At 37.9% G+C, this 17,598-nt stretch overlaps 1 protein-coding gene across 2 annotated transcripts; it reads left to right on the plus strand.

Annotated features, from left to right (window-relative positions):
• The first annotated feature begins 298 nt into the window (after nt 1-298).
• RABEPK (Rab9 effector protein with kelch motifs) lies at nt 299-16,792 on the plus strand. 2 transcript variants are annotated; one of them, XM_007474646.2, is made up of 8 exons: nt 299-388; nt 1,039-1,097; nt 2,298-2,455; nt 3,934-4,086; nt 6,679-6,840; nt 10,478-10,627; nt 13,077-13,226; nt 16,486-16,792. In XM_007474646.2, the coding sequence occupies exons 2-8, from the start codon at nt 1,045-1,047 to the stop codon at nt 16,770-16,772; spliced, it is 1,113 nt and encodes a 370-aa protein (XP_007474708.1). In that variant the 5' UTR covers nt 299-388; nt 1,039-1,044; the 3' UTR covers nt 16,773-16,792. The 2 variants fall into 2 exon arrangements, with proteins under 2 accessions (XP_007474708.1, XP_001365649.1); XM_001365612.4 differs by having other exon boundaries at nt 349-495.
• The last annotated feature ends 806 nt before the right edge of the window (nt 16,793-17,598 follow it).

Consider the following 17,598-nt stretch of genomic DNA (forward strand, 5'->3'; position numbering starts at 1 on the left):
TCCCTGAGAGTTTCATACATCAATGAAACCAGGGCTCAAGAACAAAAATTATAACTCACATTTCTGCCGCTTTCAAGGTAAAATGCACATAGTCCTGCAGGGCCGTTCTAAAGATCAAAAGAGATGATTTAGGTAAGGCACTTTGCAAACTTCAAAAATTGGAGCTATTATTATTATAAGCCTTAAGGCGCTCTAGAAATGTGAATTGTTCTTGTTATTATAGAACCACCAGGGCAACTGCTCTACCCTCTACGATAGAGGCCAAACCTTTCCCCAGGCCCCTCCCCCGTCCATCAGTGCAGGCGGAAGGTGGAGCCCCAGGCTCCAAGTGGGGGCGGATCCTGGGGCCCCAGAGGGATTAAGGCCACTCGCTCGCCCGGCACCGCAGGTAACGTGGTAACGCGATCCTGGGCCCCAAGCATTCCGCCGCCTCCCGAACCCCCACATTGGAGATGATTGCGAGCTAGCGCTTAATACCCAGGAAGCAGTTTGGGGGTGAGCGGGCGGGGACTGGGTGGAGCTACTGGATTGGGGGATTAGGGGGACACGGCGGGAATGGGATGGTTTGAAAAGGTGGCAATGGAAAGCGGTCACATTGGAGAAGGGAGAAGGGTGATACTAGATTGGGGGAGCAGCAGGTTAAGGGAATGAGCCCCTAAAAACAGCATTCCCTACGTAAAAGCTCCTGCCGTTACATATTTACTGAGACAACATGTGCCAACTCTTACACCCCTTTATTCCCTTAATCCTCACAGATCTCAAGTGGTTGATTGCCCATCCCCAGAAGTATGGCTTTATAGCTTACAGGGGACTGAACCTTTGGGGTCCTATGCAACAAAAATCTGCAAAGATCAGGACTTGTTTGGTTTTGTTGTTGTTTGTTTGTTTGTTTGTTTTATGTCAGGCTGGACACTGGACATGAATGGCCACAGAAAAGTCCTCACGTCATTGCTTACAGTGTTTCTGAGCCTGGCACTATCACAAAGCCACTGGAACAGTAGTGAGTTGCTATAAAGCCCCTCCATTTCCTCTTTCTAGGATATCATGAAGCTACTTCAAGTCTTGGAGCCTGGAGACTGCCCCCAGAAGGCAACATGGTTAGTAATGGAAGATTTGAATCCATACATTTGCCAATAGTTAGCTATAGCATTTTTGACAAAGTGCTTTACAGAATATCAGAGTTGAAAGGGAATTTAGGGAGAAAAACAAGTAAAGTGTCTTACTTTAAATCATACAGATGGCTAACTAGTGACAGAGCCAGGATTCATGGGAGCATAGACTTGGAACTTGGAAGTCCAGTGCAGCTAGGTGGTACAGTGGATAGAGCATCAGGCCTAGAATCTGGAAGACCCATCTTCTCAAGTTCAAATCTGGCTTCAGACACTTACTAGCTGTGAGACCCAGGTCAAGTCACTTAACCCTGTTTGCCTTGGTTTCCTCATCTATAAAATTAGCTGGAGAAGGAAATAGCAAACCATTCTAGTATTTTTGCCCTGAAAATTCTAAATGGGGTCACAAAGAGCAGGAAGCAACTCAACGACAAAAACACAGTAGAACACCTGGGTCGTTTTACTACTGAGAAAACTGAAGTATAAATTGTAGTTGTCCAAGTACAGTGGTGTCAGATTGAAATGGAAGGAAGCCACTAATATCTAAGGATTCCTATAGGCTGCATGTTGACTTTAAAAACAACATATTAAAATTATCTATGTTTTATTGTATTGTTATTTATTTTGTTAAATATTTCTCAGTTATACTTTAATCTGGTTCAGCTACACTGGAGAGTTTTATGGGCCAAAGGCAGCCCACAGGCCTCTCTTTGACCCCTCTATTCTAGGTCATACAGCTATGGCAGTCAGGGGAATGGCATCAGTTTGTACCCTGATCTTCTGATTCCCAAGTCCAGTGTTCCTTCCATAATATCTATGGACCTCTTTGCTTTCCTATCAAATCAGAGAGTTTTTGTATAGGAATAAATTTTGTATAGGAATGATGATTGATACAGTGAATGATACAAGTTACATTATCCCCAGTTTATAGAGGAGAAAACTGAGGCTTAAAAAAAAGATTAAGTCACTTTTCCTTGGTCACACAGCTAATGTAACCTAGCTCCACTGACTTGTTTTCTTTCTACTATACCACCCCATTGCTTCTATGCACGTGGAATTTTGAATTAGACAATCATACTATGTGCACGAGATGCCTTTTCCCTGGTGCATATTTAATGGTGAAGGAAAGCACACACCACTTCATTTATTTATCACCCTGGTCTCCTAAACATAAAATCCTGTTGGCAGGTACTCCTTCGCTCCTTCTGGAAATGGCCCCTGTGCTCGAGTTGGCCACAACTGTCTGTACCTTCCCCCTGGTCAAGATACAAATCAAGGAAAAGTGTTCATTGTTGGGGGAGCAAATCCTAATGGCAGCTTTGCTGATGTGCACTGCATTGATCTAGGTAAGACAAAACTCCTGAATATCTTCATTTCAAATTCTTTTGTCCGACTGGTTAGGTTTGCCAAAGAGGGATTTCTACAAAATTCTCAGCTACAGATTCTGTGTACCTGTAGGTTTTGTAGCTAAGTGAAAAAAAAATGCTGGAATTGGATTCTCAGTTTAGTCTGAATTGAGATTATGACTTGAATCCCAGCTCTGCCCCTTATAGTGTGAGCCTGAACAAGTTGTTTATGCTCTTTGAGCCTCAGTTTCCTCATCTATAAAGTGAGGGGGCTACATTCCTAAGGTCTAAAGTCTCTTTCAGCACTATTAACCTGGATTCTATAACCAGTCCTGACATTATTGTGAAGCTGAAAGGAGTGAAAATACTGAAAAAATAAAAATAAAAAGGTCATTTATAGAGGTAAGGAAAAAGTCTATGACAGGTTTCTCCTGTAGTCAGGTATATTGGGTGAATCCTGGTTCTATTACTTACTACATGTGTGACTTTGGACAAATCACTTTATTTTCTGAGCTTTAATTATTCATCTATAACATGAGGAAGTTTGACAAGCTGAACTCCAAAATCCTCTATACTTTTACACCCTACAATACTGTGGCTCCTAGCCTCAACTTCCTCATCTGTAAAATGGGAATATTTGTACTGTCAGGCTCCTAGAAACAATCTGAGAAATCAATTAATAAGGTGCTCTACATGTGTAAACTATCATCATAATATTATATTATCAACCTCCCAGGATTGTTTGCATATAGGTACTTAAATTTTTTTATTTAGTCATTCATTCAAATGAGAGAATAGTCATAAAACTCTTAATAAGCTTTTAGCTTCCTCGAATAAATCAATGACCTCATTAGTGTGTGTATAAATAGCCTTCACTAGTGAAGATCAGACTCTTCCTCTCACTATGTAATTCTTTTGGACATCTTTCCCTAAAAACTCTAATCACTCAGTACATTGGAATAAGTTGGGAGACCTCCGTCTAGTTTTTCTCATATTATAGAAGAACTCATAAACACCAATATAAATGTGAATCATTAGTATAGAAAATTTATTGTTTTCATCTTGAGGGAATTCAGAAAGATATAGTCTTGGAATTAGCCACTCACCTATCATTCTTTTATATTTAATGTTCTGTGGATAACTGCAGATAAATAAAATACCTGTTTTATGAAGCTGAGTATGTGTTAGGATGTTGAGTTTTCTTCTATAGGCTCATGGAAAGCATCTTCAGTAAATTATATCATTATTAACATTCAATGAGCAAGTGCCCCTCTGTCTTCTGAATTACTCTAATCAATTCAATTCAATGAATATATGCTAATTGTCTTGTTAATATAAGGTCATTTGGCTGACTGACTGCATTTCCAATTGACACTGGTGCACAGAGGATTACTTCTTTGCCACTAACTGAATAAGCCAGTGTAGCCAGGATTGGAGACTGACCAACCAGTCCAGGAATTGTTGAAAATGTTTTACAGCTACCCATCAGTGGAATGAAGTCGCCTGCGAGGGTCTATTGGCTCGCTATGAGCATGCTAGCTTCCTTCCCCCCAGCTCCCCTGGCAGAGTTTGGGTATTTGGAGGAGCAAACCAGTCTGGAAACCGAAATTGCTTACAAATGTTGGATCTCGGTAAGTACCTCATGGCTCCTTCAGTCTTTGATGAGGAAATCAAATCATTTCCTATGGAGGAAATTATTTGGATTGTAGTAAATAATTGAATAACTGAGCTGATGATAAAGAAAATAAGAATTATAATTCCTAGAAGAATCTGAAAGAAGAATCACTTAGCCTGACTAGGACTCAATTTTGTCATCTGTAAAATAAAGGGGTTAGAGTAAATGGTCTCTAGATTTAAATCCTATGATTCAAGTATGTAGCAAGATAATGTTTTAGAAGGAATTTCTACTCCAGGTAGGGGGTTGGGCTAAATGACCCCTAAGGTCCTCTCCAACTCCAGTACCCTTTAACTGTGTTGATTGGCTATTGGAATGGTTGCATCTGAGTTGGTTTTCCAGGAGGGAGCATTGGATATACTGAATCATGCATACATTTTTTGCCCAGTCCTTGTGAACAATATTTTTTTCAGAATCTCAAAGCCAGAAATAAACACAAGTAGTCTTCTAACTTCTGTAAGAAGATATCCAATAGTGGGAAATTCATTACCTCTCAAGTCAAATCATCCTACTTTCTGAATAGCCCTGATTATTAGAAAGTTTTTTTTCTTCATATGGAGTAGAAATCTGCCTCTCTGCTACTTCCCATTCACAACTCCTAGCAGAACAAATCTAATTCTCCTTACACACAATAGCCCTTCATAGAATTCCAGATTTGAAAGAGATTTCAGAAGACCAACCCAACCTTGAACAAGAACCCACAACCCCCAAGCAAGTGGTCCTCCTTTAAGGTAGCTATCCTAGATGAATTGATTGATTTCTATAAGAACTGGAAAGACCTACATGAACTGATGCAAAGTGAAATGAACAGAACCAGGAGAAACATTGTACATAGAAACCGAAACATTGTGGGACAATCAAATGTAATTGGCTTTGCTACTTATAGCATTACAATGATCCAAAGAATGTTATCCACATCTAGAGAAAGAACTGTGAAGTAGAAATCCAGAAGAAAATATATGATTTATCACTTGTTTATATGGTTATATGACTTGAGGTTTTGGTTTTAAAAGATTACTCTATTACAAAAATAGCAAGTCATTACAATCATCTACTTTATTATGATCATCCCTTAAGTATAGAGCTGTGTCCTATATCAGTAGAGGGTGCCCAGATCCCTGAAATATTGAAATACTATTTCAATGGACACTAGGTGGCCCCATGGATAGAGTGCTGTGCTGGCAGTCAGGAAGACCTGAGGTCAAATGCTTCTTCAGTCATTTAGTTGCTGTCAAGTCATTTAACCTTTCACTCTCAATTTCCTCATCTATAAAATGGCTGATAATTTTATTTTTTAAATACTTTTTCATTTTATTTTCAGTTCCAAATTCCTCTCCCCTCTCCCTCTCCCATCCAAAGAGAAGGAAAGAATTACAATATTCATTATAAATATGAAGTCATGCAAAATATGTTTCCACATTTTGTTGCTGAATCATTTCAGGTGTGTCTGACTCTTTTCATGACCCAATTTGGTGTTTTCTTGGCAAAGATACTGGAGTAGTTTGTCATTTACTTCTCCAGCTCATTTTACAGATGAGGAAACAGAAGTAGACAGAGTTAAGTGACTTGCCCAAATTAATACAGCTAGTAAGTGTTTGAGGCCAGATTTGAACTCAGATGATTCTTCCTGACTCTAGGCCTAGCACTGCATCTACTGTGCCATTTGACTGCCCCATTTCCACATTAATTATGTTCCCAAAATAAGAAAAAGAAAAAAAAAATATGGTTCAGTTTTTACTCAGTTCATCAGTTGTCTATCTGGAAGTGAATGGCATATTTCATTATGGAGGATTTAAATTAATGCCCAACACTCCAAGTATTAATTTTATGAAGTTTATTAATAATCACTTGAAGTAGAAGGAATAAAAAGGAAATAGAAGTATAAAAACCCCAATTATCTAACAAAAGTAAACCCACGTGAGTAAGTTCTCCTGGTTCTCAAAATGCCTGCATCCACAGCTACCTGTAATCACAAGAGTGCAAGAGGCAGGGCTATGTCAAATTTATATCCTCCCTACATCAGCACGTAATGTGAGAAGGAACATGGGATGCTGGGAATTGGAGTTCTAGGGTGCAGAAATTAATTACACAATTATGAGTCTTTGGAATTGTGATCATTGATCATAATCACTAAGTCTTTCACAGCTGATTATTGTTATAATATTGCTGCCACTATGTAAATTGTTATCCTGGTTCTGCTAACTTCACTCTGCATAAGGTAAGAATCTCCCACGTGTTCCTGAAACCAACCCCTTCATCATTTCTTATAGCAAAATAGTATTCAATTGCATTCATATACCCTAACTTGTTTAACCATTCCCTAATGGATGGATAAAATGTGGATAATCTTAAATGCCTACTTTATAGGTTTGTTGTAAGGATCAAATGAGATAATATGTAAAGCTCTTTGCAAACTTTAAATTGCTATATAAATCTTGACTCATTTTAAATATAGAGTTATAGATTATGACCTTTTGGAATGATGCTGCTGATGATATAGCAATCCTCCTAACCCAAAATTATCTTGCAAAAATTACATGTGGCTCAGAAACGAGGATATGGAGCACTCCTAATGTGAATGGCACACCACCATCCCCAAGAACATTTCACACAGCATCCACGGTCATCGGAAACCAACTATATGTTTTTGGTGGTGGAGAGAAAGGTGCCAAGCCTGTTCAAGACACACAGCTCCACGTATTTGATGCAAGTATGGCTAACAAATGGTTCATTTATTTAATCATCTAACAAACTTTAAGCCCTCCTGACCTTTTTCTTATACTTTTTAATTAGCCTCTTAGCTTCAACTTTCTCCTTTTGAATCTGTCCTTCATACTGTAAGCAAAATAATTTTTCTAATGTATAAATCTGATCATAGCCTTCTCCTGACCAAAATCCTTCAGTGATTTCCCATAATATGGAAATGTCTTATCCTGACATTAATGAACTTCTACAATGTGGCTTCAAATGAATAATTCCATATTACCTCCCCTTCATACATTCTGGGTATCTGCCAGACTAGGTTACTCAGTTGTTCCCTGGTCTTGTCTGGTTGGTTTCTTTTATTTTGCAACCATGTAGGCTATCCCCAATGATTAAAAGCACCCTTCTTCATCACCAACTGTTGAGAACCTTTTCTGTATTCAAGGTCCAATTTAGATTCCATCTGTTTGTTGAAGCCTTTTCAGATTTCCCCTGAAATTATTTTCCTTTATCATATTTTTCTAGAGCACTTTGGATCTTTCTTTCCCTCCATCATATTCTTCCTCATTTCACTTGTATTTACATAATTGGTATATATTAACCCACACCTCAGGTAGACTGAAAATTTCTTGATATTAGGAAATGTCAGTTTTTCATCTTTGTATCTTTAATACTGACCACAGGACTGAGAACACAGTAAGCATGTACATTATATTTGTTGAATTTTGTTAAATTGGGTACTTCCTTCACAAGTGTGGTATAGATGTATTAAGGGGAGAGAGAAATAAAACACCTGGTCTCTAATTAATGGAACTTACAGTTGAGTCAGAGATATAGTAGCATGGAAAAAGGCCTGTTTGGAATGTCAGAAAGTCTGAGTTCTAATCTTTACTCTACCACTAATTACTAGGCAAGTCATCTGACTTCTCTGAACTTTTTTTTTTTAACAAAGCTCAAACCCATTGAAGCATTTCAGCTCATATATTCTAGAATTTATATTCTCACATTCTTTTTTCAGAGATCTCTTCCAGTTCTAACATTCTGTCATCTATGACCCAGAACTTCTTTCACATTTTCATTGGGAACTCCCAACAGTGGTTTTAAATTACATTTCTTCTATTAGCAATGGGCAGTTTTGAATGAGACTTTAAAAAAAAGAGTGACTTCTTTTCAAAATATAATTTTCATTTTCATCTTCCATTACAGGTAGGGCTTGCTTAGAGAAAACCTACCAGAGAAAAATTTAAGTTATAGAACAGATAGATTTGGTGGAAAGAAATAGAGGAATTTGTTCACATTACCAAAAAGTTCCCTGACTTTCAAAAAAAGACTCAGCTCTAGGACTCCTTACATGATAACAACAGTAATATATTTCATTAGTAGCATTGGCCAAAAACAAACAAACAAATGACATCACATGTTGACAGAAGTTCTAGAGATAAACCTCTCTGCTCATAGTTAGCTTAGTCCTTGAGCTGCAGACATGTGGTCCTTTTTCAATTCTATACTCAAAATCTTTCCAGTAGATCCTGACTAAACTTGTATACCATTGGGAGAACCTCCAAGAGGCCAGGATCACTTTTATTTTATTAGTTAATTTATTTTTAAAACCCTTATGTTCCATCTTAGAATCAACACCATGTATTGGTTCCAAGGCAGAAGGGTGGAAAGGGCTAGGCAATGGGGGTTAAGTGACTTGCCCAGGACCTCCTGTCTCTAGCCCTGGCTCTCTATCCACTGGGCCACCCAGCTGCCCTCCAAGATCACTTTAAAAGTAGTAATTCAACAAACATTTATCAAGCACCTATGCAAGACCTTGTATTAGGTACTGAAATTCAAAGATGAAAAGTGATCCAGTCCTTGCCTTCAAAGACTTTCAGTACTAAAAAGAAGGCTTATGGCATATATTCTTCTGTTACCACTGAACTTCTTAGTGCCCCCAGAGACTACAAGATGCAGACAAATAACAGCAATAATAATAGCAGATATGTATATATAGCACTTTAAGGTTTGTAGAGCCCATGGATCTACATACATATGCAAATATGTGGATGTTAAATCTCATATGATCTTCACAACAGCTCAGAAAAGGTGGTATTATTATCCCCATTTTACAAATGAGGAAGCTGATTGAGAGAAGTTAAATGATTTGCTTGGGTCATAAAGCTTAATAAGTGTCTGAGGTAGAATTTATAAACAGGACTTCCTGACTTCAAGGCTAGCGCTAACACCTAACTGCCTCTCTGTGGGTCTGTCTGTGTCTCTCTCTCTGTCTCTCTCTGTCAGTATCTCTCTCTCTTCCTGTCTCCCTCTTTCTCTCTCTCACACACACACTTTAAATACACACAAATCATATACAACATAGAATTTTTTTGGGGTAAATGAAAGCCAGACCAAGTGCTATGATGGTGACAATATTTTCCAACATTTCTTCTCCCTTTTCCAGCTTTGTGACTATGGGTGGTCTCTGAACCTCATTTTAACACTAAAGGGCTAACTAGGTGGCTCAATGAATAAAGAGCCAGGCTTAGAAACAGGAGGTCCTAGGTTCAAATGTGGCCTCAGACACTTATTAGCTGTGTGACCCTGGACAAGTCACTTAACCCCAATTGTCTAGTTTTTACCCCTCTTCTGCCTTGCAGTCAGTACTTAGAATCAACTCCAAGATAGAACAAATAAATAAATAAGTAAATAAAGATTGCCGAGTTCTCTTCTAAATCTAAATAAATTATGTAATAGCTTCTATTTCCATGATACTTTAATGTTCACAAGGTACTTTATTCACAATAGTCTTGTGTGAGGTTCATAGTGCATATTTTATTATCTCTATTTTATAAAAAAGGAAAATAGGTTTTTAAAGGGTGAGGTAACAAAGATACAGTAACACAATCAAGAAATGCCAGTCAAGAGTCGAACCTGGGTCAGTTGAGCCCATGTCCTAGGCCAGTGATGGCTAACCTTTTAGAAATGGAGTGCTGGGCCCTGCCCCTCCCCCAGAGACCATGTGCTATTACAAACACCCCCCCCCCAAGTGCTGAGTGTACCCTGCTTCCCCCCTTACCCCAACAGGGGAGGGAGGAAGTGCTCCCATTGGCTGCTGGGAGGAGGGGCAGGTGAAGTGAGGAATGTCCTCAGCAAGTATAGAGAGGGGGAGGGAAGTGACCTGAGTGCTCTGCTTCTCTCCAGCTCTGCTGCCTGTGAGCCACCCACCTTACCCCGTGGGCTCCCTTTGGGCTGCTGGGCAGAGGGGCAGGGCATGTAAAAAAATGTTGTCAGGTGTAGTGGAGGGGGAAGGGGAACAGCTCTCCAGAGTCTCTCTGCCTTTCTAATATCCAACTGGGAGGGAGGGAGACTGTGAGTCCACAGAGAGTACTCTGTGTGCCATCTTTGGCATCATGCCATAGATTCACCATTACTGTCCTAGACTCTTTCCACTATGACAGTTTATTCACCAAGAACTGGTTTAAGCACAGCTTTCTGAGAATGACCTTTTACATGAAAGGAGGTCCATCTCCTCTCAGAGGATGCCTCTATAAATGTTTAAAGTTTGCAATTTCAAATGATGCCAGTATACATGCAGTTGAGGGGTGCCTTTATTTGTCCAAAGTGTTGCCACCTAATGTCATTATGTTTTATATTTTCAGTAACATTGACTTGGTCACAGCCAGAAACCTGTGGGGAACCACCCAGACCCCGTCATGGCCATATCATGGTGGCATTGGGGCCAAAGCTCTTTGTCCATGGTGGTTTAGCAGGGGATGAATTCTTTGATGATATGTACTGCATAGATACAAGTAAGTGGAGTAGAAATGGGGCTGGGGCTGGGATCAATGACTTTTACAAACTGTTTGTGATGTTAAGGTACTGAATATATAAACTTGTAAGCAAGGGAATCAAGCTAAATAATCTTTTTAAAAAATCTTCATTTAAATCAATGCAACATTAATTTAAAACCATTAATGTATATTCTTTTTTAAGCCTCAAAGCATCTTCATTAGGTAGGTGCTATAGGCATTATTTCCTCCCATTTTACAGATGAGGAAACTGAGGCTCAGAGAAGTTAAGCAATTTGCCTAGTTATGCTACTAATATGCTCATGAATGAGAATAATTCTTTCCTGACTCCACAGCCAGTATTCCCTCACTACACCATGCTGTTGCTTCTTACCATATTTTAAAGTTTACAAAGGATTTTTCCTCACACAAGTTCCACAAGTGGAAAAAGTATCATGACACCCATTTTACAAATGTTTTGGAGCTTATGCCAGCTCACACCTCCAAACTCCCCAGTGCCAGTATTCTTTCTGCTACTATGCACAGTAGTTATGAGAACTCTATCTATTAAGAAGCTAGGTTTAAAAACTTTTAGGACTCATTGTTCTGCTCTGAGAAGACCAAAAAGAGTTCAGATTTTACATAAGGACAATCTGGAACAACCATGCTTAGTCATCTCCTTGATTTCCTCATGATTCTAGCTGCTAGATAAACTTTAGTCTCTCATTGTCCCTTCGTAGTGTCATATTTGCTGTCTTGTACAAACAGCAAGCAGAGTAAGACAAGTAGCTTTTAGAATAAGATATAAATGAATGAAGGACTGTCTAAACTCCCTTCTAACTTTAAATTCTATGTTCAGATTAGCTGCTACTTTAAGGCTTTTAGTGTCTAGGAGTCCATTCAATTTTGTGGTTGCTACAATTGTTAGGAAGTTAATCTTCCTCCTTATAACTTTTGCCCCCTTGGTCATAGTTTTGCCATCTGCAGTCAAACAGAATCAATCTATTCACATTTCCATGAAACACTGAAGTATTTAAAAATAATCAGCCATCATGACTTCTCTTCCCTATTTTTTTCCTCCTCCACTGGGCTAAATATCCTAATTATTTCAAGTGATTTCATTTTTTAATTGAAAGTTATTTTATTTTCCCAGTTATATGTAATAATAATTTTCAGCATACATTTTCCAAAATTATAAGATCCAAACTGTCTCCTTCCTTCCATTCTCCCTCCCCACTCAGAGATGGTAAGCAATTTGATCTGGGCCATACATGTATTATATATGTAAACTACATAATGTAATTCACATAAAATGATTTTAAAGGACATTGTCTCCTCATGATTCTGGCTACTGAATAAATTTTAGTTTATCAGAATCCCTTCATGTTGTCAAAATAAAAATAGCAATACCAATACTCTACTCTGAAATTCAGGCTCATTTCTGCCAGAAACAATTTTATTTAAGTAAATATTAACCTATGTGTAAATCATTTCTACCTTAGGAAGAGAGATGTCCAAACTGATCAACCGCCCCCAAAGCAGGCACTCTCTCTACACCATTCTTAGGTAGCCAGCCTGACTCTAACTCCCAGTATTCTTTAGGCTAAACTATTCATGTTTCTGAGTTCTAAACTGGCTAAAGGCAAATCTCATAGTGATGTATAAGATCTTGGGTAGGGAGGGAGGAAAGGCAGAAATCAGGGAAGAGACCAATACTTTGAAAAGAGAAGAACACTGGGTCTATAAAACCGAATAAAGTTAATGAATGTTCAATCCCTCTCCTTCAATGAATAGCCTTTTGCTGAAAACTGTAAGTAGTTTGAGGTCCCCATTTAATCCATAATGAATATGTTTACTTTGGAATAGCAGTTTAATATAAACTGCCTGGTACTATCTTGTCTTTTCTAAAATTCTGAGTTCTTAAGAGAATAGATCTCGAATTAAAAGGGAGCCAACCTACAACCAACCCCTTATCTTTGTAGATGAGGCCTAAGATGTTGAGAGGCTTGTCCACAGGCAAGTAAACGCCAGAGGCAGGCTTTGAACACAGGTCCTTTGACTGTAAAACCGATGCATCATTCTGCTTGAAAATCTCCAGTGAAAGCTTTCAGTCCCTCAAATCATCTGTAAACTACATGCAATAACATATCCCAAATCAAACCCTAGTTGTACACAATAAGCCCTTTTAAACTAGTGAATTCAGTTCTGAAAACATTTATTAAGAACCTTTTATAGGCAAGGCATCATCCTAGGTGTTAGAAACGTCAAATAGTCCCTGCTTTTAAGAAATTTATATTCCACAGGAGAGGAGAAATGTAATACAAGGTAAGGACTGATGGTAGCAAAGGAGAAAGCCATAGTGTTCCATGTATACTTGAAGAGTGGGATGATGTTTTCAGCTGGGAAGGCTACCTAAATTGAATCCCTTGTTTTCTCTTTGCTTCTGAAATAATGTCCCCTCTTGTGGTAGATGATATGAAATGGGAGAAGTTAGAGACCACAGGGGATGTCCCACCAGGCTGTGCTGCCCATTCTGCTGTGGCCATGAGGAAACATATATACATCTTTGGAGGAATGGCTCCAACAGGAGCATTGGCTACAATGTACCAATATCACATAGGTAAGCATTTCAGTTTTACCTCTTTAAACTAATGTTTAAATTGTTACTCTGGAAAATGCTACATAACTTTGATTTTTCAAACTGGGGCTGTATGAGTGACAATGGATTTGAGGGATTCAAAGGTGTATTTTTGGGGAAAAATTTTGTGATATATTTTTATTTCATTAAATATTTCCCAAATACATGTAAAAATTTTTTTAACATTCATTTAAAAATATTTATGTTAGAAATGGATCCCTGACAAGGCATATAGATTTAGAAAATTGCAAGTTAACATTGTCTATGTTGTATTTTATTTTGGGGCAGCTAAGTAGTGCAAGTAGATAGAAACAAGAAGATTCATCTTTGTGAGTTCAGATCTGGTCTCAGATACTCACTAGCCATGTGACCCTGTACAAGTCACTTAACCTTATTTGCCTCAGTTTCTTCATCCATAAAATGAGCTAGAAAAGGAAATGGCAAACTACTCCATTATCTTTGCCAAGAATATCCCAACTAGGGTCACAAAGAGTCAGACATGACTGTGACAACTGAACAATAATACTAAAATTATATTTTTGTTTATTTTATTAAACATCTTCTAATTATCTTTTTAAAAATATATTTATTTAGTTGTGCTTTTTTTTTGAACTCTTGCCTTATATCTTAGAATCAATATTGTGTATTGGTTCCAAGGTGGCAGAAGAGTGGAAAGGGCTAGGCAATCACACAGCTAGGAAGTGCTTGAGGTCACATTTGAACTCAGGACTTCCTGTGTTTAGGCCTGGCTCTCAATCCACTGAACAACCTAGCTGTCCCCAACATTCATTTCTAAAATTTTGAGTTCTAAATTCTCTCCTTCCCTTCTGCCCCTCTGTTACTGTTGGAGAAGGCAAGTAATTGGATATTAATTATACATGTAAAGTCACATAAGCCATGTTTCCTTATTCTGTATTTGAAGTCATGCAAAACATATTTCTACTTTTTTGTTGTCATTTCAGTGATGTCTGAATCTTCATGACCCCATTTGGGGTTTTCTTGGCAAAGATACTGGAGTGGTTTGCCATTTCCTTCTCCAGCTCATTTTTACAGATGAGGAAACTGAGGCAAAGAGGGTTAAGTGACTTGTCATGGGTCACACAGCTAATAAGTAACTAAGGAAGTTGAATCTTCCTGCCTCCAGATCTGGCCCTCTATCCACTGCACTACCTAGCCACCCCATTTACACACACACACACACACACACACACAAAATATAAAAAAGTTTGCTTCCATCCACACTCAGAGCTCATCAGCTCTCTCTCTGGAGGTGGATAGTATTTTTCATCATGAGTTCTTTGGAATTGATTTGAATCATTGTCTTGATCAGAGTAGTTATGACTTGCTCATCCGCGCAATATTGAGCTTGCTGTGTACCACGTTCTAGTTCCGCTCACTCCACTTTGCATATTATGGGGAAATTCTGACAGAAAAATAACATTTCTTTGCTATTTCTTTATTATTGTTGTGCAGATCTTAGAGCCCTCGCTGATACAGGGGGTCCAGAACACCTGGGCAGGGAAGAGGGACGTGGAGTGGGTTTCATGCTGCGTAGACCTAGGGTTCTTAACTTGGATCCCTTTGGCAATCTAGTGAAATCCATGGATCTCTTATCAGAATAATATTTTAAATGCATAGAATTACAAAGCAAATCAAGTATATTGAAATATAGTTATAAAAAATTTTAAGTTCATGGACCACAGGTTAAGAACTTTTTCTATAAACACTGGTTCCTTTCATTTTTCTCCCTTTGTTCCTCTTCCTATTTCTTTTTCTTTAAAATTTTTTCTTTTAAATAATTTATCAATCCCTTAATTTCCAACAACAGAAACACCAAATAAAATATATTTACACCCATTTATACCTAAAAAATTCTTACTCTAAATGATACATCCATTGTAAATATTTATCTGGACCTATGATTTTGTCAGTGCTTTAAGGAAAACCCAGCTACCAATGCAAATGGTAACTGTTCCATTATTGATCCATGTTAGTTTGAGAGGATTCTCAGAGTGATTCCAGCTTTTGCTATTACTAAGTTGCCAACTTGGTTCCACCCCCTACAATGGATCCATGTTAAGAGACTTGCCTGGATCATTCAGAAGTTAATGATCTGTCCAGGTTCATTTTTGAACCAGTAGGTTTCAAAGGCAGAATTTGAATTTACATGGTTCTGACTCTGAACTCTCTCTCCTGAACATAAGAACTGATTAGTTACTCCCTCCATAGTCCCTTCTTTTCTGTTTGTCCATTCGTCTCTGTATTTGTTTATACATTAAAAAAAAATTAAATCCTTACCTTCCATCTTAGAATCAATATTGTATATGGGTTCCAAGGTGCAAGAGTGGCAAGGGCTGGAAAATGGGGATTAAGTGACTTGCTCAGGATCACATAGCTAGAAAATATTTGGGACTAGATTTGAATCCAGGACCTTCTATATCTTGGCCTGGATCTCAGTCCACTGAGTCATCCAGCTGTGCCCGATTTATAAATTTTTTAAAAATCTGATTTTAATCAATGTAATTGCTGTTTGGGTTCTACTTTCCCTACTTATTATTTAATATGTCTTCCCAGTTGTCTTTATAATTTTCTCTTTTTATTTTTGGAGGGAGGAGGTCCAGACCTATGAGTTCATTGCTGTAGAGAGCTCCAGTATGGAAGCTCCTTATACAAATGCAGATCTGTGGCTCCTTTATAATTTCTAAGCTTAAATAATTTCCTGGGACACTGAGAGATTAAGCTTATTTATTACCCACAGTACACTACCTAGTATTTGTTAGAACAGTACTTACATCTACTTCTTCAATTCATTTCAATAAACGTTTACTAATTATCTAATATGTTCTAGGTACTGTGCTTGTGTGCTAGCTGTCTGTCTGTCCTCTATCATGCTGCTTTTTATATTCTTCATGTGTCATTTTAATAACATTATAGTATTATTTTGATATTTCATGGTTTATTCAACAGTTGATTCATCAATTTGAAGATATTTTAGTTTTTTTCCAATTGTTCTTAATTGTAAGCAATACTTATATATACATAAATACATGAATATATATGTCATTTTTTCTTTATGATACTTTGTTTATTCTCAATAATGGGATTATGAGAACAACAGATAGCATCTTGTGATGTTTGTATATCACCAAAATGCCTGCTGAAAAGATTCTACTAGTTTTTAATTCCAACAATAGTATTGGGAGTGTTTCTGGCTTGTCATTATTGTTTTTTTCAAACACAGAAAAACAACAGTGGAGCCTGCTTAAGTTTGAAACATATTCACCCCCTGGACGGCTGGATCATTCCATGTGCATCGTTCCTTGGCATAAGTCTCCTGCCTCTGCAGAAGATAGAGGTGTAGACAATGTCAGTAGCAACGTAGAGAAAGAAGGCTTAACCGATGAAATTGTGAGAGAAGGTGATGACTTAGATGAGAACAAGGCAGACACATTCTTGTGCTTAGTGTTTGGTGGGATGAATACTGAAGGAGAGATTTACAATGACTGTGTTGTAACACTGGTTGACTAATAAAATTCTTGTTTTCTTAATACCTTTCACATTTTCTATTTTAAGAAATTGAAAGTGAACAACTATTAGGGGTAAATAGGACAAAACATCAATTTTATGCTAGAAACTTGTTTAAGGGTTTTTTTGTTGTTTTGTTTGAGTGTTTTGTGCTGTATAATATTTCCATACTGGCATGGTTGGATCGACCAAATAAAAAATTAATTGTAAAAGTGAAAAACCTTAAGAATTATAGAATGTTAGAGACAGAAAGAGAACCTCTGCCTTAAAATATAGAATATTAGAACATGAAACACAAAATGATGGAATTCCAAACAGCTCTTAGAGATCACCTGGTCCAACCCCCTTATTTTACTGATAAGGAAATTAAGACTTAGAGGTTGGTTCAGTAACTTGCCTGGGGTCACACCAACTAGAAGGAGAACTAGGACTTAGAAAGAAACAGAGAGAAAGAAACTAGGACTTTCACCATTTCCTGAAACCTAGGCCAGTACTTTTCCCACTTTACCACATTTTTTTCCTACAATCATGGAAATCTTTTCTTGCACTAACAATGAGACCGAGATAGTTGCAGGAGCTTATCAACAAATGTGTCTATGTTTCATAAGACAATACAATCAGGTGGTATGTATTAAAATGTAATTTTGCAGCAGATACATTCACTGTAGCTTGATCGGAAAAGATATTGCAAACTACTTGGAGAGGGAGTGAATGGTCACTAACTTTACTTTTGTAGGATAGGACTGGATTTGCTATTCTTGGGAAGATGTCTCTTTTCAAAGTATTAATCTCTTCCCTGATTCCTCTCTCCTCCTTTCCTTTCCCACAT

This window comes from Monodelphis domestica, chromosome 1 (assembly GCF_027887165.1).
Source record: "Monodelphis domestica isolate mMonDom1 chromosome 1, mMonDom1.pri, whole genome shotgun sequence".
Taxonomy (NCBI): Eukaryota; Metazoa; Chordata; class Mammalia; order Didelphimorphia; family Didelphidae; genus Monodelphis; species Monodelphis domestica.

What these genes read in the sequence shown, in the direction of transcription:
- RABEPK (XM_007474646.2), top strand. Translation starts at nt 1,045, where the DNA reads ATGAAGCTACTTCAAGTCTTGGAGCCTGGAGACTGCCCCCAGAAGGCA. An exon ending in CTTACAAATGTTGGATCTCG is followed by an intron (nt 4,087 to 6,678) that starts GTAAGTACCTCA and finishes CATGTGGCTCAG; the next exon opens with AAACGAGGATATGGAGCACT. An exon ending in GCTCCACGTATTTGATGCAA is followed by an intron (nt 6,841 to 10,477) that starts GTATGGCTAACA and finishes TTATATTTTCAG; the next exon opens with TAACATTGACTTGGTCACAG.